The sequence below is a fragment of the Glycine max genome, chromosome 20 (assembly GCF_000004515.6).
Source record: "Glycine max cultivar Williams 82 chromosome 20, Glycine_max_v4.0, whole genome shotgun sequence".
Classification (NCBI taxonomy): Eukaryota; Viridiplantae; Streptophyta; class Magnoliopsida; order Fabales; family Fabaceae; genus Glycine; species Glycine max.
The window spans coordinates 29,589,835-29,615,136 of NC_038256.2; the positions used below are offsets into that span (position 1 = coordinate 29,589,835).

Consider the following 25,302-nt stretch of genomic DNA (forward strand, 5'->3'; position numbering starts at 1 on the left):
TTCTTAGGACGTGGCATGTTGTGGCCACATCATTATTAACTAGTGGAGTAGAAGCTACAACAATCTAAGTCACCTCTCTCACTCACCTAATCTCAGTTTTGGGTTCAACTCAACTCAACCATGTCTTCCTTATTCCTCTATGCCAAGCTCTCCTCTCTATCTATTTCCCTCACCATTCGTTCTTCTTCATCCAAAGGTACATCCCTTCATAAAAACCCTTCAATTTCTCATTCTCTCCTTGCATAGTTGCATATATACTTTGCTTTTCTTCTCTTCTTAACCATCTTTTCTTTTCTTCCTTTTTGTGAAGCAGACACCTCTTTGAAACAGGACTGGAGGACAAAGTCCAAACCTATCCCACCAGGTGGCACATACCCAGCAAAAGATCATTGCAGGTATATAATTATATGTGTGTTATGTGTTACCCCATTTTATTTTATTTTTGGTATGTTATTCTTAGTTATCATGATTTATTTTTGTTATTATTCTTTTGTGACAGTCGTTGTGGGTTGTGTGATACATATTATATTGCCCATGTCAAGAACGCGTGTGCTTTCTTGGGAGATGGAATGTCTAATATTGAAGTAAGTCTCTTTCTTAACTCCATTGCTTGTATATCCTTACCCTTTGATGCAATGCATAAACTAGGGCACTGGCACTGGCACCCTTTTTGTTCTTTTAGATATAAGATTAATAAAATGTTTCAAATTGATGATACAACAAATGATGCTTATCCGTGTTATGTCATTGTCAATTTCCCTCATCTGGTTGGTTGAAAATTTTCATTTTTGTTGCTGTTTTGAAACCACTTCTAGTGAAGCTGATAAGAAATTGTGTCAAATTGAATTTTCTATGTGCAACAGTTATTTGTTAGTCATTTTGGCTATGAAAATTAAATGCGTGTTTGGATGAGCGTTGTCAAAATTGGTTTTGAATGAAATTAATTTTGCGAAATTTATTTGGAAGTGATGTGATTTATGTTTGAATTAGTTATTGAATCAAGTTAGGAGTAAAACTTAGTATAAATTTTCTGATCCAATGGAAAAGCTATTCAAAGTTGCTTCAACTTGAAATCAATTATAGACTTAAAATCAATTTTGAAATCTTTGTAACGTAAAACCAAACATGTAAAAATATATCTAAAATCAATTCTAGACCCAAAATCAATTCTCTAATATCAAACCAAACACACTAAACTTCTTCAAATTTTGTATGCCTAATTCCAATGTTGCCTAAATATTTTTTATTGGCATGCTTTGATACTGATTGGAGGTTTTAGAGCTGATATATAGTCTTTATTGGAAAATATTTTGCCTAACTAAAGTTGCTTCCATGCTCCACAATTGTTTTCCCTGTCAGAGATTGGAGCCTGTTGTTCATGGTAGAGGCAGGAAAACTGATAACATGGATGAAACCTACTTAGGGGTATATGAGGAACTGCTATATGCTCGGAAACTTCAACCTGCGGAAGGTACTTTTTCTGACTTGAAATGTGAAGACTCATGTTTTTTAGGTCTATGTTACTTCTTCATTCTTCTGAGTTTGATGTTGTATCAGTTTTGAGGGTCTTTAAGTGCAGTGTATTTCACGTGCATTAAATTATCTAGTTCCCAGAGTTGAAACAACATCATTAAACAACTGTTCCTGGCTAGCAAGTTTGAAGTAATTTTTAGTAATGATATATAAGATTTTGTTTCTTGTGGTTTGTAGTTTGCATGGATTTCAGTTTGGGTCCCTCAAATTGCCTTTTTAATTTGATGCATTAACACGTTAAGATCTAATGTTTTCCATTCGTTGCTTCATTTTATGTAGTCCTTTACAGTAATTTTAAGGGGTAAGGAATATGTTGGAATTAGAGTAGGTACAAGAAAATAGGATTTTTCTCATATGTTGATGTTTATAATCTATTGAGCTTTTAGACACAAGACAATGTTTGATTAGAATTAAAGATTTTCTTTACATGGAAAATGATACTTTGGTCCTTGGAGATGTGCCTAACTAGCAATTTAGTCCCTAAATAATTATTCATTCATTTTATCCTTGAATTATTCAAATTTGTTTTATTTTTTCCATCGGAAAATATTAAATAGAGTAATGTGAAACAAATTTGACTAATTTAAGAACTGAATCACAATATAATTAAAAAAAAAGGGTATAACCTAATGCATAATTTGGAGACCAATTCTAGTATAAAATAAAATAAAATTTGGAGACCAATTTGATGAATTCTGATTTTATATTTTATGCTGCTTTGGGAAACAAAGATGTCATGACTCATGAGGATGTTTATGCTTTATATTTTATAAAATGACCCTTATTGTATTTTTTGTTGAACAAATGGTTTCAATAACTTAAGAGGGAGTGAATTAAGTTTTTAAATTCCCACTAACAAACTTTTAACCCTCTTCTAAATGATAGACTCATAATGCAGAAGAAGAAACAACAATCAATTTAATAATGTTCTTTAAATATGCAAGACAAAATTAATTGTAATAACATAAATGAGATAAGGGAAGAGAGAAATGCAAACTCGATTTATACTGGTTCGGCCACTTCCCGTGCCTACGTCCAGTCCTCAAGCAACCCACTTGAGATTTTTCACTATCTTTGTAAAAATCCTTTTTACGACTTCTGAACATCCAAGGAATCCCTTTCCCTTGTGTTAAAAAAACTCACAGTTCAAGAGACAATCAATCTCTTGATTACAATTGACTTTCTGAGAAGAACATAAAGATTTATCTCCTTTAGAGTGGATAATACAATTTGAAGTTCTTGGATAAACTCTCAATAAATTTGCAAGTGTTTGCCCAAGAGTTGTTGAGAGAACATTTGACAATGAAGTTCTCTTGGAATATCTCTCTTGCTTTTTGAAATCAGACACACATATATATAGGCCATTCGTGTCTTTTCAAAATGGTTTAAAGAGATGTGTCTTTTCAAATAACTTTTTCTGAAATTTTTCACTGGTAATCGATTACAGATTTATGATAATCGATTACATAGTTATATTTTGAAAGATCATGACTTTTGAATTTGAATTTCAAGAGTTCTATTGTTGGTAATCGATTACAAACGTTTGGTAATCGATTACAGGTTAAAAATTCAAATTCAAAACCCTTTTTAACAACTATTTTTTAAACTTGTTTTCTGGTAATCGATTACATTGTCTGGTAATTGATTACCAGAGCCTTGGATGTCTTGGAAACACTTTGTTTTGAGGCAAGACTTTGTTTGTTGAAGCAAACTTGTATTAATTTTAAAGCAATGCTTATGCTTTGAAGAAACCTTGTTTGATTCTTCTTTAGCATCATTAAAATCATATATTCATACATTCACATTCTCCCCATTTTTTATGAGGACAATCATTATCAAGTGATTTCTTTTCAGCATCATCAAAACATGTATGATTCACATTTTTTCTAACCACCTAATTTGTGCAATTTTGATAGTCAATAGAAAATCTAAGTGACTAGGTTTCCCAATAGGGATGACGATGAGTTCACTGATCACTTCTAGTAGGCTGAGAGTCAGAATGACTTTTACTTTCCTTTTTTTTAAAAGAAAAATTGTTGCTTTCAATTTCATAAAGTGTCTGAAGATTAAAGGGGGAAAGTTTTTCATGATTGTCTAAGAACCTATTGGGTATTAAGAAAGAATATATATATATATATATATATATATATATATATATATATATATATATATATATATATATATATATATTTTTTTTTTTTTTTCCTTTTTTTTTAATTCAAAAAGATTTAAAGAATACCTTTTAACTTGTTGCGTGGACACATAAAAACATTTCCTTATTTGGCATTAGCATTCAGCATAATGATTTGATGCCAATTCAAACCCACGCTTTGATGGTTTCATATCATATCTGCAAACCACAAAGCCATGAGGGGCAGTAGCATTTGGCATATTATCAGAAGTTCTCCTTTTTTCCAAGTGATATTATAGTAGCCCAGGTTTCTGGACTATGTTTTTTTGTAGTAATCCCGATCCATTTGTGGATAAGTCAGTTAGCTTTCATTTGTTAGAAAGTTAGTTAATTAGTTAGTAGTTTGTTGCTAAAAATAGAAAGTAAGGTGTTGAGTTGTAATTTTCAGTTTTATCATTTCAGTCTTTAACAATGATGTATAAATACAATTGATCATTCAATAAGATGGTTGAATGAGTTTATACATTTGCAGAAAAGAATAGATTATGATAAAAAACTCTATCTCTCCAATCTCATACATTTTTTTCTTTTCGTGCAAGTGTGTGTGTCAAGAAACTCATATATTTTTGACACTAATAGTGGTATCTAGAGCAATGTTTGATCAAGAAAGGATCTTTAAGCACAACCACGGCTTCCAATGGCCATTTTCCCGCGAATCTCCTAGTTCTCACTAGCAAGAACTTCAGCAGGTGGCAAGTTCAGATGAAAGCCTTGTTTGGCTTCCAAGATTTAACTGACATCGTTGAGAATGGTGTAGAAGTTCCAAGAGACAACGCTCTTGATGCACAAAAGGCTGGATTCAAAGAATTAAAGAAACAGGATTGCAAAGCATTTGTGATTCTTCATCAGTGTGTTGATGATACCCACTTTGAGAAGATCGTAGGTGCAATTACCACGAAAGAAGCCTGGGACACATTGAATAAAGCTTATGCTGGTGCAGATAAAGTCAAGAAAGTGCGCTTACAAACCCTAAAAAAATAGTTTGAACTACTGCAGATGGAAGAGAGTGAAGGTATTGGAAATTTCTTCGGTAGATTACAAGTTCTTGCTAATTCAATGAAAGGTTGTGGTGAGAAATTCACTAATCTAATGCTGATTGAAAAAGTATTAAGATCCTTGAATCCAAAATTTGACCACATTGTGGTTGCTATTGAGGAATCAAAGGATTTGGAATCCATGAGCATTGATGAATTACAAGGTTCCCTTAAAGCCCATGAGCAAAGAGTGCAAGAAAGGAATAATTGTAGTACAAAACCTGTTGAAACAGCTCTTGTGGCTCAACAAAACCTGAAGAACTTTGGAAATGAATCATCCAGAGGAAAGAGAAGCAAATTCAAGAACTTTAGAGGAAGAGGGAACTATGGATTAAGAGAGCGATTAGATCAGAAAAACAATGGCAACCAAAGTTCCAATAGAGGAGGACATATTGGAAATCGAGGGAGAGGAGGAAAAAAGACCTGGGACAAGAAGAATGTAGATTGTTACAATTGTGGAAAGAAGAGAAACTATGCTTTTGATTGCTGGTACAAGGATAAAAATTCGGTTGATGAGGCTCAACTTGCAGAAGGAGCAGATTCAGTTTCTGAACCTGTTTTGTTGATGGTGACAAACGAGACAACTCTTGATGACAAGGGTCAATGGTACTTAGACACAGGATGCTTTACACACATGACTGGTCACAAAGACTGGTTCGTGTGTCTAGATGAAAGGATGAAAAGCAAAGTGAGATTTGCATATGACAACACCATGCTTGCTGAAGGAATTGGAAATGTCCTGATTCAGAGGAAAGATGACAGAGAAACTTGCATATAGGATGTACTTTATGTTCCAGGCATAAGCAGTAATCTTCTAAGTCTTGGTCAGTTACTTCAGAAAGGCTTTAAGATAACTATGGAGGACCTGATGATGCTGGTATATGACAACTAGAAATCTAATCATAAAAACACCATTGACCAAAAATAGAACTTTCAAGGTTGGAACACAAGCACTTGAGCACGAATGTCTTAGTGCTGTAAGTAACACGGAAGAATGGCTTTGGCACTATAGGCTTAGACACCTGAATTTCAGAGATCTTGCTCAAATGCACAAGTTGGCACAAGGAATTCCTCAACTACAACAACCACATGAGAAATGCAGGGATTGTTAGGAATGAAAGTAGACAAAGAAACCATTCAAGAAGTTTATCCCAGTAAAATCAACTCAGAAGCTTGAAATCATCTATTCAGATGTTTGTGGCCCTATACAAGTAGAGTCCCTTGGAGGAAACAGGTACTTTGTAACCTTGATAGATGATTTCACTAGAAAGACCTGGATTTATATGATCAAAAGAAAGAGTGATGTGTTTAATATCTTTAAGAAGTACAAAGCTTATATTGAAAATCAAAGTTCTAGGAAGATTAAAGTATTGAGAACTGATGGAGGTGGTGAATACACCTCAAAAGAATTCCTAGAATTTTGTGATGAAGCAGAAATTGTACATGAGTTCACACCACCCTACACTCCACAACACAATGGGGCAACAGAAAGGAAGAATAGAACAATTATGAACATGATTAGGAGCATGCTCAAATGCAAGGATCTGCCACAAAACTTGTGGAGTGAAGCTGCTTCCACTGCTGTGTATGTGCTGAATAGAAGTCCTTCAAAGAGACTGAATGGTGTGACTACAGAAGAAGCTTGGTCAGGCATCAAACCCAATGTGAAACATCTGAGAATTTTTGGTTCTATCTGCTACAAACACATTCCTAACTAGTTGAGACAGAAACTGGATGACAAAGGTGAACGAATGGTATTTCTAGGATACCATGAGACAAGAGGGTACAGGCTGTTTGATCCAAGGACCAAGCAAATTGCAATTAGCGAGAATGTGGAATTTGATGAATTTAAAAAATGGAGGCTGGAACCTGAGTCTACAAGCAAGAATGCAAGATTCCTTATTGAAGCAAATTATGGTGGTAATAATGTTGTTGTAACAACTGCCACATCTGACCAAGGTAATCTGAGAAAGTTAACGAGATTGACACAAGTTCCCCAGAATTTGAGAGATTATGAAGTTTATAAAGATGATCAAATCACTGAAGGTGGTGACCTAGTGCATTTGACTTTATATGCTAGTGCTGAGCCAATAAATGTAGAGGAAACATATCAAGAACCTCAATGGATTCAAGCAATGAAGGAGGAATTGAGCTCAATTAAGAAGAACCATACCTGGGACCTTGTGAATCTCTTAAAAGGGAAAAGACCTATTGCAATTAAATGGGTCTTTAAAGTGAAGAAGAATCCCAAAGGAGAGGTGGTCAAGCACAAGGCAAGACTAGTAGCAAAGGGTTTCCTACAAAGAGAAGGTGTGGACTATGGTGAAATTTTTGCTCCAGTAGCAAGGATCGAGACAATAAGGCTTGTAGTTGCAATTGCAAGTCAGAGAAGGTGGTCAATGCATCAATTGGATGTCAAGTTTGCTTTTCTAAATGGTCCTCTTGAAGAAGATGTGTTTGTTGATCAGCCTCCAGGTTTTCAAGTTGATGGCCAGGAAGACAAAGTGTACAAACTAAAAAAGGCCTTGTATGGCTTAAAACAAGCTCCAAGAGCTTGGAAAAAGAAGATTGATGGTGTTCTCAACCAGATTGGGTTTGAGAAATGTATTTCAAAACATGGTGTCTATATTAAAGGAGAGACTACTGCAGATTTAATCCTATTGTGCCTCTATGTGGATGATCTATTGATTACTGGGAGCAACATGTCAGAAATCAACAAAGTTAAGTAGCTGTTGATGAAGCAATTTGAAATGATTGACCTGGGCCAACTATCCTATTTCCTAGGCATTGAATTCAAGGAAACTGAAGCAGGTGTGATGATGCATCAAAGTAAATACGCAGCTGACTTGCTTGTGAAGTTTCAGATGAGCAATTGCAATCTAGTTGCAGCTCCAACTGAAATTGGACTATTGATGAGCTTGAATAATGAAGGAGAACTAGCAGATGCTACTTTGTACAAACAAATAGTTGGCTCACTCAGGTATTTGTGTAATACAAGACCTAACATAGCTTATAGTGTTGGCACTATAAGCAGGTTTATGAAGGCACCTAAGATTTGTCATGATGGCTGCAAAGAGGATCTTAAGGTATGTGAAGGGCACAACTAATTATGGAGTGTTGCTACATTTTGGACAAAATGAATCAAATCAAAATCTGCTTGCCTATACTGAATCAGGTTGGAGGAGGGACAAGGATGACAGGAAGAGCACTGCGGCCTATGTGTTCCATGTATGGTGGAGCTCTAATATCATGGAGCTCGAAGAAAGAAGATCCAGTAGCATTATCTACCTATGAAGCTGAGTATATAGCAGCTTCCCTTGGAGCATGTCAAGGTCTATGGTTGAGAAAAATGCTGAAAGAAATGAAGATTCAAAAGAAGGAACTAGTTTGCTTGCTGATTGATAATAAGTCAGCAATCAGTCTTGCTAAGAACCCAGTAAATCATGGGAACAACAAGCACATTGATACTAGGTATCATTTTATCAGGGACAAAGTTAACAAAGGAAAGATCAAGCTCATCTACCGCAAATCAAAAGATAATCTTGCTGATTTACTGACAAAACCATTGAAGAAAGCCAAGTTTGAAGAACTGAGAAGTAAACTGATGATTAAAGTTGATTGAGGATCAAAATTAAAGGAGGGTGTTGTAGTAATCCTGATCCATTTATGGATAAGTCAGTTAGCTTTCATTTGTTAGAAAGTTAGTTAATTAGTTAGTAGTTTGTTGCTAAAAACAAAAAGTAAGGTGTTAAGTTGTAATTTTCAGTTTTATCATAATACAATTGATCATTCAATAAGATGGTTGAATGAGTTTATACATTTGCAGAAAAGAATAGAATGTGATAAAAAAAACTCTCTCTCTCCAATCTCATACATTTTTCTCTTTTCGTGCAAGTGTGTGCGTCAAGGAACTCATATGTTCTTGACACTAACTTGTTTTACATATCAAATTCATTCTGTTTATAGGAGCTCAATGGACTGGGATAGTAACAACCATTGCAATAGAAATGCTTAAATCAGGCATGGTGGAGGCTGTCATTTGTGTACAAAGGTAATGGAACAAATTTGGGATTTTAGAAGTGAAATAAGATGCTAATGTTTTTTATTGCTAAAACTGACTTTTTCTTTGTTAATGACTTTGATGTAACTTTTTATATCATAGTGATCCTGATGACAAATTTGCTCCTAGACCTGTTTTAGCAAGGTTTGTATTTTTTTTTTGTCAGATGAAAAGTTAAATTTCTATTAATTATTGGTTTTTTTTTGTATTAAAATACTTCCTTTGTTTTTTTCCTTCAAAATTCATGTAGGACACCAGAAGAAGTGTTGGCTGCTAAAGGTGTCAAGCCAACATTGTCACCTAACCTCAATACTCTCGCACTTGTTGAGGTGTGCCAAATCTCTTTTCATTGGAGAATTTTTCATGATCTAGGATAAATCCTATTTAAAATTTTCAGTGTTCTGGCACAAAATTATTTGTGCAAATAAACTGTATAAATTTGAAACAGATTCTAAAAAAGGTGTTATTCAAGTTGATTAAGATTACTACATGCATTGGGGTTCTGTCCTAGAGGTTGAAATGTGTTTATATGATGTGAAACAATATATAGGAATGGGAACCAAGGGCATTTTGACTTTTATCTTTAATTTCTTCTGTAATCTCATTTTTCTGTAATCGATTGAGGAAATCATTTTGCTAATTATTATAGTGTTGAGGATCTTCTCTACGAGATTCAGTTGTTTTGACATTTTGTATGAGTTCTGGGAACAAAATGATTACATCTAGTATGTTGTCCTCATTCTGTGCACCTTGGCTTTGGAGAGAATTGAATTCATTCTATGGCGTTGAGAACATTAAATTTAATTTCAAGACTGGTCTTTTAGAATTCACTTTCTCCTTTGTGGTTTTTCGGGTTCTTCCTGTTTTTGTTCATTTGGCATTTTTCTTGAAAGCAACTGGTCCTTCAAAAAATTATTCTTTGCTTTGAGATATTTCTGATGAGCAAGATATCTGTAAACTAGTTGTTTATTTAAGATTGTGTCCTAGATGTATAAAAGTAATTTTTTCTCGAAAGTTCAATGAAACATAGATCTTAATTTTTACAACATGAAACTGTAATAGAAGACAACCTGTCAACTGCTCATGATATTTGTGCATATAGCATCACTCTGTTTGGTTCCTTTATTTCAGCTGTCATAAGATATATTGGTTGTATTCTTCAATGGAAACCTTTTATATTAGTATGTCTGTTTGAATTTTCATTATTAATAGGCTGCAGGTGTCAAGCGTCTTCTTTTCTGTGTTGTAGGTTGCCAGGTGCAAGGTAACACTACTATAAAGATTTATTTTTTTTTGCAAATTTTCATCATTTTCTCCATTGTGACTTGTAATGTTGTAATGCAAAATAATTTCTTCAATTGCAGCATTAAGATCTGTGGAGCACCACCTGAATTTGGATAAGCTCTATGTTTTAGGAACAAATTGTGGTATGGTAAAGCCGTAAAGGTTTTGTGTTTCGCTATAAATCATTTGTTGAGTGCTTATAAAGTTGTAATATGAGTAATTCTTAATGGATCTGTTTAATTTTGTACACACTCCCTTGAAAAAATGAACTTGTACTAAAGTTCTTGTTCCACAGTGGACAATGGTACTAGGGAAGGGCTGGATAAGTTTCTAAAAGCTGCGAGCCAATCACCAGAAATAGTTCTACATTATGAGTTTATGCAAGATTACAAGGTTTTCAGCTGAAAATTCCATTCGGGTTTAGAGCAGTTATGGACAAATTAATGTGTTTTTAGGCAGTGAAAAATAAATGGATAATTTCTTATAGTAGAACCACCAGTTGATTTATTTAGAATAGTGATTTATCATAGCATCTTTCTGTATGACCAAGTTTATTATATGTTACTCAGTTTCTGTTTCAAACATTCTGGCAGGTTCACTTGAAGCATTTGGATGGTCATATAGAAGAGGTATAAAAAGCTCCCTTTTATTTTACTGTGTCCATGGGTTTCACAGGCAAGCAACTTCGTTCAGTTTCAAATTTTACCTTAAACAGGTTCCTTATTTTTGTCTGCCAACAAATGATTTGGTTGATGTTATTGCCCCATCTTGTTACAGGTAATTTTTGTTGTTATTTTAATTTGTTAAATGTGATGGCTTGACATTTATATATAAGAATTACAAGTTTATTTTTACTTTAATTTCTTATTTTCTCTTTCGCTATATGTTGCACTAAGTTGTCAGAGTTTTTTTTTTCCTGCAGTTGTTTTGACTATACAAATGCTTTAGTTGTAAGTCCTTATCTGCTTGACCATCTTGTCTTTTCGACATGCATATTTTATTTGAACTTAGGAGGATTGTGTTGATTGCTTCTGATTGTTCGTGAAATTGTCTGCAAAGTACAAACTGTTCATATGCCAAATTCTTTCACCATTTGTTCTTTAATCACTTTCCATGATGCTAGAGTATTTGAAATTTTTGTCTTGAGTGTAAAATAGTATGTCAAACTTGTTTTTCATTAATTACTCCATAAATATTAAGACTTGATAACTTGAGTGTAAAATAGGTTGTATCACCAACCACATGTACCTATTTTTATGTTTTCACTTGCTTACATGCCCCCATTTTATGACTTAAGACAACTTATTGATTTGATATTATATTGTATATATGCGTGTTTTTTTACTATATTGTAGGATATGCTTGAAAAAATATTTTGTATTGATTTATGTCATTCATTATGTCCTTTCTTCCAGATGCTTCGTATTAGCTCACTTCTCTCCATTTCCTAAAACCCATATGTATTTTTTTATCCTCTTGTAAAAACTAAATTTTCAAGCTTGATACTACCTCAATTTGATCTTGTTAATATATAACAAGAAGCCCCAACAGACCAACATCCAATTACTTTCTATTTTCTGAGTGTATATGTGTATGTGCATGCATGTGCTTGAGGGTGAAATGTTAAGAATTGTTGTTCATTTGCCAATTTGCCATGTCCTTATTAGACTTGTTTTGTGTAACATCCCAATTTTTTCGTAAATAAATTTAAAAAGCATTTTAGTAAATAAATAAATAAATATAGAAAAAATAATAGACTGAGTACCCTAGGTATAAATAGCTATGTTAAGTCAGGTGTCTTCTCTTGGCCTCATTTTCATTTTTTCCCTTCTCTTCTCAAAACTCTTTCTTTTTCCCGCAGCCCATCAAACCTGTATCATAAAAATGACGATCTCGGACTCATTTACCGTTGGATCGTCGTGAAATTTTAGCAACACGTTTGCAACCCAATTCTGAGAATTCTGACCATTGGGAATTGTAAAACCATGTCGGAGCTAAGAGAAATATCCTTCGCACCGTAGCTTTCTCTTTTCCCGCAGAAACCCAAAATAGTCTCAGTAAAACTACAATCCCAGTTTCGTTAACCGTTGGATTTTTATAAAATTTGGATATGTTGTTCGAAACTCAATTGCGCACACTTTTACCGTTGGGATTTGCGAGATAATATTCGTGGAGGGAGAAAAAGGAATCGCATGAAGATAGTATAAGTGGAGGCTTCAATCTCTTCTCCGTCTCTCTGACGTTTGGGAATTTTATCGGGACAGTCAGAGGAATAACTGGAGGAATCTCAAGGAACCGCTAGAGATGCTGCTATTGCTGACTGAAGACACGTGAGCCTGCTCAGAGGTAAGGGATGAGTTATTCACAATTGGGGATTAGTGAGAACATGTGTAGAGATCCTTAGAGATATAAATTGGAATGAGTTTTGGGGTGTTTTTGCAATTTTCATTTTATCCTTATAATTATTACAGTGAATTATATATGTTTGACAGACCAATTGTTGTGAAATTGATATGCTATTGCGTTGAGCGTGAACCCTATAAATCGAACATTTTTTTAATTAATATGAATTGATTAAATAAAGTAAGGAAAAATTTAGAGAGAGATATTGATTTTGTATTTTCTCTTTTTCTTGCTTTTTAGGTTTTTATATATAATTAAAAAAATTAATATCATAATTGAAATTGACCAAAGTGTTCATATAATTATTTTAGAATTTGTGCATTGAAAGCTTACTTTGAAATTTGTGATTCAATATGATGTATGCTAGTTTATATATATAGAGGTAGTTATTTATATTAATAATTTATGTAAATAATATTGTAGAGTGTTATAGTATGATTCCAAAAATTATTAAGTGTTGGAGTTTGAGAATATTATGGTTAAATTTGATGAACATGTGTATGTTGTACCTTATGAATATCATTAGGAATGTTATGAGATGGTTGATGTGATGTTATGAGATGTTAAAGTGTGGACATGATATTCGATTGTGAATAAGTGGACGTGTTTAACACTTGATGTTGCATTAATTATATTGTGAGCTATGAATTATACAATAACCCGACCAGTGTTTATGTGCAATGTTAAAGAGAAAGTGTTGGTTCCTAGTTAGGAACCAGTGTTAAATTATAGCGTAATTGTGTCAAACATGTTTGAAACATGAGTGTGAGGTCGTGGTATTGTATAATTCATGAGCAGTGCTTATAAATGAAATATGTGATGAATTGTGGAATAATATGTTGCCTTGAGATTATAATATTGTTATTGAGATTGAGTAAAAGTGTAAAGTAGAACAAATGTTGAATTGTGAGATACGTGAAAACATGTGATGATGGATTGTGACATCATGAGATATGAAATTGTGAATGAGTTTTGGTCGTGAATAAGTGTGTGATTAACTTTTGATGTGACATTATTGGTGTTGTAAGCTGTAAATTATACAATAACCCGACCAGTGTTATCTTGAGAAAAGTGTAAATGCGCAGTGTTAAAGAGAAAATGTAGGTTTCCTATTTAGAAACTAGTGTTAAAGAGAAAGTGTAGGTTTCCTATTTAGGAACCAATGTTAAATTGTAACGCAATATGTTGTACGTGTTTAACACACGAGTGTGAGGTCGTGGGTATTGTATAATTCACGAGCAGTGTCTGTGTGCTAAAATGATTTTAGGGGTTGGACCTGAATCAGGAGGGAGAGGCCCTGACGGACTCTTCGGAGTGTAGGCCTTGGGGGTCACCGGGTTTGAGTATTCCTTTAAGCCTATGCTGATCCCATATGGTTGAAGCATTCTCGCAAAACATCGTGACCTTGACTGGTCTCCCTATGATCTTACTTAGTGAGAGTGACCTGAAAAACCCATTGTGTGGTGTGTCTTGTTATGTACTCCTAAGTGCCCCAGGGTGGTTTTTCACTAACATGGTACCATATTACATATAGGCTTGAGTCTTAGCATAACTGTCTCATGCGCTTGCTAATTGTTTATTATGAAATTGATGTATTATTATGTCTTGATCAGAGCGTGTGATTCTTGTGTAATGTGATTGATGATTGAAAAGTGTGATTGATGGATGAAAAGTGAACTGTGAATGACAAAGTGGTGGAATTACGTGAATTACGTGTAAGTAAGTTTTATTTGGTTTATATGACATGTATATCTAGTTGTCTTGTTTCTCTATTAGTTAGGAATGTGATAACTCACTCCCCGTGTGTTGTTTGTGTTTGGATCCTGTGATGATCTTGAACTTTGTGTTCGGGGGAGCAGATGACTAGATGAATTGCTTTAAGGAACATTGTGCTGAAGGACTTCGAGACACAACGCTCTGATAGGATGTGATAGTGGGACATAAGTTTTTATATTAATTGCATGATGTTAGTCTATTTTATTTTATTTCACTGATTTAACAAAATATCTATGTAAATTTTGATGGCTTTATTTTGAGCCGAATATGTTTTAATAAGTTTTAATTGATAATAGTGAAGTGAATGTGAGCCTTTTACCGGTGTGAATTTGGTTACCGATATTTTTATATATTTTGTTTATTTATATATATGTTGGGGTAGAGGGTGTCACATTTTGCTTGATGTTTACATTGGTTGTTCTTCTTTTCAGTTTTCATGCTAAGAAACTTTTATTAGACAGTAGAAAAATAATTTTCAGGACTTAGTGGTTGGATATATGGGTGTGCCAAAACATTCTGGAATCGGCATGACACAACATCCACAATATGTTACAGTCAGGTAACACTGCTAACTAAAACATGTCTCTCTCTCTCTCTCTCTCTCTCTCTCTCTCTCTCTCTCTCTCTCTTTTTGCATAATATCATATGCCCCATTTATGCTATTTAGTTATCATGAGTGTTTATTGGCCTAAGAAATCATGCATTACTCTTTCATGGAGGGGGGTTGAGTCTTGCATATTTTGCTCTTGATATGACAGGAATAAACGTGGAAGAGAGATGTTGAGTCTTATAGAGAAATTACTGGAGATTACTCCAACAATTAGTACTGTAAATTACCAGCTCTGTTCCATTTAAGCATATTATTATTATTTTAAAATAAATAGTATGATTTTTTCCATCTGATTCAGGGGAATAGGCGACCATTTGTCATGGAGACTGTTAAGGCTGATGATGAAGCTAAGTTAGGTATATAACATCCACTATTTAATGTATTTATTTTATAGGGTTTTCTGTGTATTGTCTTGGCTCTTGGCATAGGTCTCACATTTAGTGTTTTGTGATAAAATTGGCTTTTATGGATTGATCTATCCATGGTAGAATATGACAGTTATTATATTGTTATCTTAGGCTAAGAGTATCTCCTCTATCTGTTTTGATCCGTACTTCCTTGTAAACTTTCAAAATTGATTACTTCTTTTTTTGAAATTCTTGACCAGGAAGAGGTCCCTCTCAGCCTGCCCCAAAGTTTATTGGAAGTTTGTTGGCTTTTATACTAAACTTGGTAAAAGATTCATACCAATTTATCCATTGATACTTGTATATTATGCACAATATAATTATATTTTAGCTCTAGCTTTTATGCTCAGGTTGGTCCAAAGGGTCTTGAATTTGCACGCTATTCACTTGATTATCATACCATTCGCAACTATCTTCATGTGAATCGTATGTGGGGAAAGGAAAGGTATGTAGGATGTTGTGAAATCTAATTAACACAATATTAGTGTGATTTGATCCTATTGTTCAGATTTCATTCCTAATATCATGTAATTAGGATAGATTTGATTAGAATTGATTTGTACATAATCTATTTAATTTTATTTCCTTATTTTCTCTCAATTAACATAAGTTAGTTGTATGTATTGTATCTCTCAGTATTGTAGAATCATCAATTTCTTTCAAGTTAGGATAATTTATGGCAACCCTTACTTTGATATTAAGGATAATTTGTTTGTATTGTTGAAATGCAGGGCTGATAAGCACATGCCTACATATGCTAAGAAAATTGTGGATTCTTACAACCAAAATGGTCAAATTGAGAAGATGCTTTCTAACAAGTGATTCTAACAGATTAAAAGCTTCCAATCAGTGGCATAGGTGACTTCAAAGTATGCATTGAGTCTATGTCATTGGAAATGATCAGGAGGTCATAACTAAGCCTATATTTTGATAAAGCTTGTTCAATGAATTCCACAGATTCAAAGAGAAGTGATTAGCAGGTTGGACAACTCTTGATTCATATAAAAGTATTTAGGATAGCGTACTCAGCAAATATGAAGATTTAAATACGAACTTGCTCATTAGTCTACTCATTTTTTAGCTTTGCAAAACTGCCTTTCGAGTTGTAGAACAATTGGGAATAATGTTATATTTTTGTTACTTTTGTGGCATAATATTAGAAGTTAATTATAAAGCGCGTGATTGAACATTATTTCCTGGCATAAATATGCTATCAATCTTGTTGGTTACACACTTACACCAATTCTCGTTAGTATTCTAGTACCACAAACACCAAATTCAAAACAAAAATGTCTTGTATCTTTGTTGAGTTTGGTGGTGAAGAGAGAAATATACTGGATAGAAATAAAAGAGAGATAATTATATAAAAATTTAAATATGTTTTTTATCTCTAAAAAATAGTTAATTTTTGCGTTTGTTTTTTAATAATTTTTGTTTAGTGTTGAATTCCTAATAAAATAATTTTGTTTTTGGTTTATATATTTTGTTTTAATTTATGATAAATTAGTTAATTTTGTATTTGCTCAATGATAAAATAGCGAATTTTGTTTGTTTCAATTAATTAATAACAAATGAAAAAATTTATCAGGAAATAAATACAAAATTTATTAATTTATTAGAGACACTACTACAAAAAGGCCTTTCTACGACACAGTTTTTAAGACGGACCTGAAGAACCCGTCGTTGTTGTCAACACGGTGGCAATTCCGTAATTATTAAAGTTTTTATGTGCAGCGTTTCATGTTCAACGACGTTTGTATTTAAGCCCGTCGTTGTTGAAGTCATCAAAGACGGTCATGATGGCTGGACCGTCGTAGAAATAAAAAATACAAAGTCGGTGTTACGAATCACCGTCGTAGATTTTTGAGTTTATATATTCTCGCAACAAAGCACCAGCGCCCTTGCTTGCCTGAATTACAACTCGAAAAACCTAGCGCCTCGACTGCAACCCTTGAAAAACCTAGCACCGCCGTGAAGTCCGTCCCGCTACCAGCCTGAGATTTAGGTTGTCGCCGTGAAGAACTTGTCCCTGTGACCCGCTGCTCCCACCACCGCTACCGCGACGCAGGCGAAGTCGTGGGTTTTTCAGACCTTTCCAGTGTTGGTGAAGGTAAGCATGTCCACTATTTTGAGTTGTGTCTTGGTATTTTTTGTGAAAATGTTGCCCTTTTGTGTTTAATTGTTAGTATTTGAATTGTTTGTGGTTGTACCTTAACATAAAACAAAAACCCTATTTCCCAATTTGTATCCCTTTCCACTCATTGTTCATGTTACGGTAGTAGTGTTTGAAAAAAATTAATTGTGTGAAACAAGTTACTATAGTATACATGTTTGAACTGCAGGGTGCTATTTGGAACTAAGTAGAAGAAGGTCACACCCTCAAACTAAGCACACAAAGGTGCGTTTCTTCTGAATCTGAAAATTATGGTATCCGTTTGCACTCATTGTTGTTGAACGCCTGCATAACAGTAAAATTATGGTATGCAATTCGTAATAATAAAAGCAATGTTCATATGTTTTTATGATAATGCTGCACTTCAAAAGCACATTACAGTATGGTACCCGACGTTGATATGGACAACAACAACGACGAGTCTTGCGAACCCGACGTTGAAATGGACCAAAACAACGACGGGTTGTCTAATATGTGCGTCGTTGAATCCTTTTTTATAACGTCTATTCTTTTATAGCCACTGACGTTGTATTCTTGCATTACAAAGACGGGTCCTAGGATGACCGATGTTGTTGTTGTCGACATACAACGACATCTGGAACAAAGACGGTGTGGGGCCCGTCGTAGATATCGGTTTTCAACCGATGTAGAAGCTTCTTTTTGTAGTTGTGAGACTAAACAAAAGTGTCTAGGATCAAAAATAAAATTGTTCTCATAAGATATGTATTTAATGTAAAACAAAAATTTATTAGAGAACAAACACAAAAATTTATTAGAAATTAAAAATATATTTAAGTCTTGGATAAAACATAAATAGAGTGAAAATAAAATAGGATGTTAGATTGTTTGGTTCAAGAGAAATATGGGAGAAATAAAGTGGGAAAAAAATGATAAAGCTATAAAAATACTAATAAACTCTTATCAATATGTTTATCTTTTCTTCAAATGTGGGTCAGATTTCTTGGTAAAAAAGTGATCAACCAAACACTCCCGATACATCTCCTTCCATGCACCAAACAAGCTACCACAACACACACCAAACACTCAAGTCCCAACACCAAAGCGCACCAAACAAAATTAACACGCAACACTGATAGGCAACAAAAATAGAGAACACATTCTTTGACTATGACGATGGTGACATCGGGTATGTGAACGTTGGGCGATGGCGATGGTGGGATCGGGGACGCGAACATCCGGCAACGATGATGGGGATATCAGTTGGCGACAATGAAAGTGTTGAGAGCAGACCGTATAGAGGAAGAGAATGTCTTTGTTCATCCCTACAAAAAGATTGATGTGGAACGACGACACACATTTTTCCGCTAAAAATCATACGATCTTTGGTGCGAGTTAACACGTAGACCTCCCGAAACTCGTACGATTCTACAAGCTAGCGAGTATACTCACAATTTTGACAAATCAACTGTACCAAACCAGTTAAAATCCATCTTTGCTCATCCCAAAATTGTCACCGACAAGTACAACATAAATGAATGATTTTTTTTTTATTAAGTATAATACATAAGGCCTTTGGCTCTCTTGTGAAACTTAAGTATTTTTTACAAGTTTTGGTCCATTCTGGTTAACCACCAGTTGGGAATTTTTATCTTGTGTTTCTTTCGCTATACACATCCAGGAGTGAGTTCTTAGCACTTGGAATTGAAATAGTTTTTTCATGAGTTCTTTTATCAAATCGATCAGTTGAATTTAGGACTTGTATAGGAATGATTAGATTTTGAAAGTAATACTTTTTTTTTGCTTATTTTAATTAAACGTGTTCAAAAGAGAACATTAATAGGACATTTCTTTAAAATTGCTTTATCCAATAGAATATGCTTAAGAATTAATATCCTGACAACCTAGCAAGTTAATACATCACTAAGGGCAAATTATATTCATATTTGAGATTAATGAAATTATACATTACATATGTTTGGTATAACTAACTGTTAAGGGTAAAAGTTTACAAGTTAATTGAAAGCTTATAAGTTAAGGGTATTCACGGGTACAGGTCACCCGTGAACTTGAATTGACCTATACCGATCTGAATAGTTTAGGTTGAGTCATTTATATATTTGAGTCAAAACTAAATTGAACTGATCAAAACCGTTTATGTATGGGTTGAATTACGAGTTTAGACTTATAGATCTGTTGACATTTTGACCCAACCCATGAACCTGTAATTAAAATATAAATTTTATTTTATATATATATATATATATATGTATATATATATATATATATTTAAAACTAAAAAAATGAATTTAGAATGAAAATGAAGAAAAAATAGGGTGGGGTGCAAAAAAATGAGTTAGATAGGTATTTGGAGGATGATATTGAAGATGACCACTCTGAGTTTGACATTTTGAATTGATGAAAATTGAAAGCATATAAATATTATATTTTTTTCTTGTATAGCTAGAGATATATTATTAGTCATTCTTGTATCTACTGTATCATCTGAGGCTGCATTTAGTACAAATTGTTAATGACTTGCAAGTTGAAATAAATGAATCGGAAAAAATTGAATCAAGTGTGTAATCTCTTATTTCATTTTTTATATTTGTATGAAATATCAATTAATTTATTGTGTTTAAATTTGTAGAGTTGTTTGATTCGACTTTAAATACCGTTAATATTGAGACTCCAAGTGTTGAAACTTAAAGTGTTGAGACTACTAGTGTTGAAACTTCTTAAGGTGTTAGAATATTATGTTGATGGTATTAAATGAATCAATTTTATTGCTTTAAGACATTTAACAATATTGCGTTAATTGTATTGGATATTTGGATGAATCATGATATAAAATAGTAGTTCTAAGAAAAAAAGATCAAATTTAAATGGGTAACATGTTGGTCCGAACTGAACTAAAATGTTTATGAATGAGTTGGGTTGAGTTGGACTTAAAAAATTTGTGAAAATTAAACTGAACCAAACCGATCAAATTTGATTAGGTTAGATCCTAAATTTGGTCAAAACTGGTCCGGAACTGGCTCACGAACACCCCTATTATAAGCTATAACTTAGGAGTTGAATAGCTAGAAGTTTATAAACTAACTTATTTAATTAAAAGTATTTAGTAAGATTAATTGATAAGTTAAGTGATAAATATCAAATGACATAAAAGATTAATTCAAAGTGTTTGTAAGAATGTTGAAATAATAATTTTTTTTTAAAATTAAGTAAAAGAAGAAAATGAAGTTTCAAATAGATTAGTGAACAATGAAATTGAAAAAAAACTTATAACATATAATTTATTTTAAGTAACTTATTTTCACAAGATACTTAAAATAATTTGTAAAAAGTAAGTTATTAAATTAAATTCGTGCAAACAAGCTTGACTTTTATCTGTGAGGCCAATCAAACTCATTTTCGTTCAATTAACCGTTTCTTAGGAAAAACCAATATAGCAAATATGCTATTTTAAACGAAAATGCTGTGGATGAATTAAATCTTTGCCAACATAGAAATAGACTTACACCTACTAGAAGATCCCTTACAACAACGTAAAACTGTTACGAGTCCCAGGACGTGATGTCTAATGCATGGACATAGCAGGCATAACACGTGCATGTGGATAATTCTGCTTGCATCATGATACCAGGAATGGTAACATGTACGTGCACAGAACCCAAAAAGGATTGCTACTTTCATTATGACCATTCCTTTTCATCTATCGATCCTTTAAGATTATAGCATATGCATATATATAAATTAAAAAACAATTAATATTCAGATATAAAAAAGATTACTTTTTAACTTCTCAATGATTATGCCCTTTACTATTATTCTTCACACAAATTGTAAGAGTACGAAATAGTTTAAGATTTAGAGATAAAGAATAAGTTAGAAAATTATATCTTTTTTATTGGTTTTCCATACTTCATACAACAATTATTATTAAGAAATGATTTCACACGATATGAATATCTCTCATGTGTTATTAAGGTGGTTGTTAATTTAATCATTTTGTACAAAATAAACCCTACCACTTGATCTACTCTTATTGGTTGAAGATATTAATTATCATTCAATACAAGAATAACAAAAATTAGCGTCGTCATTTCACTAAAAATCAACCCTAATTGTCATTTTGTGTCAATTGGTCAAGTGATGGCCTCAAGTCCAACTAAAAAAGTCTCAACACAAATGTGTTTCGAGCCGAAAATAAAAAAAATACAAATTTAATTAAGGGGGTAAGAAAAAATAAGTTCACAATTAAGTATAACTATAATTTAATTTTTTTTTGTAATATACTCGTTAAAATGGCATTGCAATATTGATAAGAAGAAAAGTTTAAACTCTCAACTAATCTATTTATGAATTATGTTTATATTATAAATCATGTGAATCTCTTACACTCATTTTCGCTACTACAAAAGCAACCTTTTAAGACGTTAGAACAAAAACGGTTCTATCAAAATCATCTTAAAAAAAACTATCGGTGGCATTTTCATAAATAAGTGGTGTAAAGACACTCAAATTTAAGACGGTTATAGTCAAAACCATCTTAGTTGAAACAATTTTAAAGACGGTTTTACCTAAAACCGTCGTTGTTGTGCATGTAAAATTTTAATATATCGAGTGAAGCACTTCCCCAGCACTCACGTTTTTGAAACTCGAGTTTGAACTCGTGCCAAAATCCCTAAATCCTTTAACCTCTTCTCTACCAGCCCCACACATTTTTTGACCGCATGGTCAATGGTCCCATCTCGGAGTCCCAAGCCGCCTCCCTCATGAGGAACCTTCTAGAAGCCATCGAATAATGCCACCGCCTCGATGTCGCCCACCGTGATATTTAGCCCGACAATATTGTCTTTGATTCGGCGGACAATCTTAATCTCATCGACTTTGGTTTGGCGTAGTGTTTCAAAGACGGGAGGAGCATGAGCGGCATGGTGGGGACGACGTACTACATGACGCTGGAGGTTCTGTTGGAGAGGGAGTACGATGAGAAGGTTGATGTGTGGAGCTATGGGGTGATTTTGTATATAATGTTGGCGATGATTCCCCCTTTTTATGGAGACTCTGCTGCGGAGATATTTGAAGTTGTGCTTAGGGATAAGCTTAGGTTTCCTTCTAGAATCTTCTAAACTGCGTCCCTCGTTGCCAAGGATCTCTTGAGAAAAATGATTTGTAGGTACTCTTCTAGAAGGTTCTCTACAGAACAAGCCTTGAGTAAGTTACTACTTGGTTCAGTTTTTTTTTTTTGGGGGGGGGGGGGTGTTTGTGTTAATGGATCTTTTGTTTTTGTAGGATACCCTTGGATCTTGAGTGCGGGTGACTCAACTGAACTAATATTTATGGAGAAATTTTTTGTTGCCAATATCATCATTTGAATCTTCTTCTTACCCTCCCTGTTAGGTTTTGGATCAAACATTGCCATCTTTTTCTTCCGCCAAAGTCACCTGGGACAATGTCATTAAGATGGCTGACCAAGTCTCAAAACAAGCTACCATAGGTACGCTTAGTGTTTGAGAAAATGCTTCACTTTTTTGTTTTTGTTTTTTCCATTATGATGTTTTGATGTTGAATCGCGTGTTGTTTTTGGTCCCTTTTGTAACTCGAAGAAGACTGGGAAGGAAAAGAGACCTGGGAAAGGTATCAATCGCTTTTGGAAGTCCATTGGGCTTGGATTTAAGACTCCTTGGGAAGCCATCGAAGGTATTGGGTGCATAGAAGTCCTATGTGCAACACTCTTAAAATCTCATTTTGGACATTGCTTCTATGGTTGTCATCCAACACTAGACTAGATCAATTAATTGTTCCGCAATCCCTGACTGAAAATACTTCCATGTCTAATTAATGAAAGAAAGGTACAAGTCAGTTCACCATGGAATCTTGTCTTAACTAGTTGAAAAACTATTAGGACAAACTAACTTATATTGAGCTACTTAATATTATAACTAGACTGTCCGAATATTCTGATGCTTTGATGTTCAGTCTTTTAGTAATTATTTCTAGCAATAACACTCCAAAGCTATATACGTCTGCTTTTTCTGTTTATTGATCATGTGCTAGGTACTTTGGAGCCATATAACCCCTACACATCCAAAAGCAAAAGCTGAGTATACCATTGTTTCAAGATATAAGACATATTAATTACTATTTTTTTGCAAGAGTTTGATTTGTAATAAAATGTGTTCAATGATGAACGTATAAGAAGAAAGGATCTGTTTTATTGTCACAATTTACATATACAGAGTACAAATTAAATAGTTGATACACTAATAATAAGCGACAATCATTAGCCAAAATCAAGGAGACAAAATAAAACAGAATTAAAGTAATAATGGTAGTAATAATGATAGAGCTTGATTTCCTCCTATAATAAGGAAACAACATGGACGTGATTATAGGGACAATAAATCAATTAATTTGAATTAAATGCTATGTTTGAATTTATCACTAATATGCCCCTGCAAGATGGAGGAGGAGGTAACGACGCCAATCTTGGTGATGAGAAACTCATGGCGTGGCCAGGAGAGCGGCTTAGTTAGCAAGTCTGCTAGTTGATGACTGGAAGGAACATGAGACACTTTGAGTTCACCCTTGGCAACAATGTCACGAACAAAATGGTAATCAATAGCTAAGTGCTTCATCCTTGAGTGAAAAATTGGATTTGCACAAAGATATGTGGCACCAATATTGTCTGAAAAGATAGTTGGTTGCTTGGTTAATTTGATGCCAAGTTCCAATAGTAGTTGTTGTAGCCATAGAAGTTCAGAAGCAATTAATCCAATGATGCGATATTCAGCCTCAATTGAGGATCTTGCAAATGTGGATTGTTTCTTGCAAGACCAAGATATAGCATTTGGAGCAAGATAGACAATATAGGCACCTGTAGACTTTTTGTCATTTGTATCACCACCCCAATCTGCAACACAAAAGGCAGTGAGATCAAGGTTTTTGGTTGCAACGCATTGTAGACCATGTGAGATGGTATACTTGAGGTAGCATAGGATATGCTTGAGTGTCTGCATGTGAGTAGTCGTAGGTGACTGCATGTATTGCGAAAGTTTGTTTACGGCGAATGCGACATCTGGCCTGGTGATGGATAAATAGTGTAAGGATCCGATGATGCTGCAAAATAAAGTTGAATCACAACTAGGTGTATCATCGTGTGAGCTAAGTGAGCAGGTAGTAGACATTGAAGTTCCAACTGGCTTTCAATCAATCATGTTACCTTTTTGCAAGATATCCCAAATGTAGTGTTGTTGAGATAAGAACATGCCATTAGCGGTAGGAAGAAGTTCTACACCAAGGAAGTGGCTCGACGTCCCAAGATCTTTGAGAGAAAATTTTGTAGCAAGAGCTGCTTTGAATTTGGCTAGGAAAATGACATCATTTCCCGTAAGAAGAAGATCGTCAACATAGACTAAAAAATAAGCAAAGACATGATCTTGTTTATAAATAAAGAGTGAAGAATCAGATTTAGCATTGAAAAATCCATAGGCAACAACAAAGGACTTTAATTCCTGGTACCATGCCCGAGGTGCCTGCTTCAAACCATATAATGCTTTATGGAGCTTGCATATATGATTTGGAAAATATGGATGAATAAAGCCAGAAGGTTGAGACATGTAAATATCCTCAGATATAACTCCATGTAAAAAGGCATTATTGACATCCATTTGTGTTAAGTTCCAACCCTTGGAAAGCGCAATGCACAAAACTATTTTGATTATTTGAGGTTTGATAACTGGACTGAATTTGTCTTTATAATCAATGCCTGGTCATTGATGAAACCCTTTAGCTACAAGCCGGGCTTTGTAACGAGCAATCGATCCATCTGAATTTCTTTTCAAATGAAACAGCCATTTGTTTC

General features: G+C 34.0%; 1 protein-coding gene and 1 pseudogene across 1 annotated transcript; both read left to right on the forward strand.

Annotated features, from left to right (window-relative positions):
• The first annotated feature begins 120 nt into the window (after positions 1 to 120).
• On the forward strand, positions 121 to 16,120 carry LOC100812203 (7-hydroxymethyl chlorophyll a reductase, chloroplastic). Its single transcript, XM_041013539.1, has 19 exons — positions 121 to 196; positions 311 to 395; positions 500 to 584; positions 1,360 to 1,471; positions 8,725 to 8,809; positions 8,921 to 8,962; positions 9,069 to 9,147; positions 10,031 to 10,082; positions 10,183 to 10,245; positions 10,398 to 10,495; positions 10,696 to 10,731; positions 10,818 to 10,879; positions 11,025 to 11,052; positions 14,761 to 14,840; positions 15,040 to 15,109; positions 15,190 to 15,247; positions 15,499 to 15,563; positions 15,649 to 15,743; positions 16,030 to 16,120. Exons 1-19 carry the CDS (start codon positions 121 to 123, stop codon positions 16,118 to 16,120), a joined length of 1,362 nt encoding a protein of 453 aa, XP_040869473.1.
• Positions 16,121 to 17,853: 1,733 nt separating this feature from the next.
• LOC106797668 (phosphoenolpyruvate carboxylase kinase 1-like) lies at positions 17,854 to 23,386 on the forward strand (annotated as a pseudogene).
• The last annotated feature ends 1,916 nt before the right edge of the window (positions 23,387 to 25,302 follow it).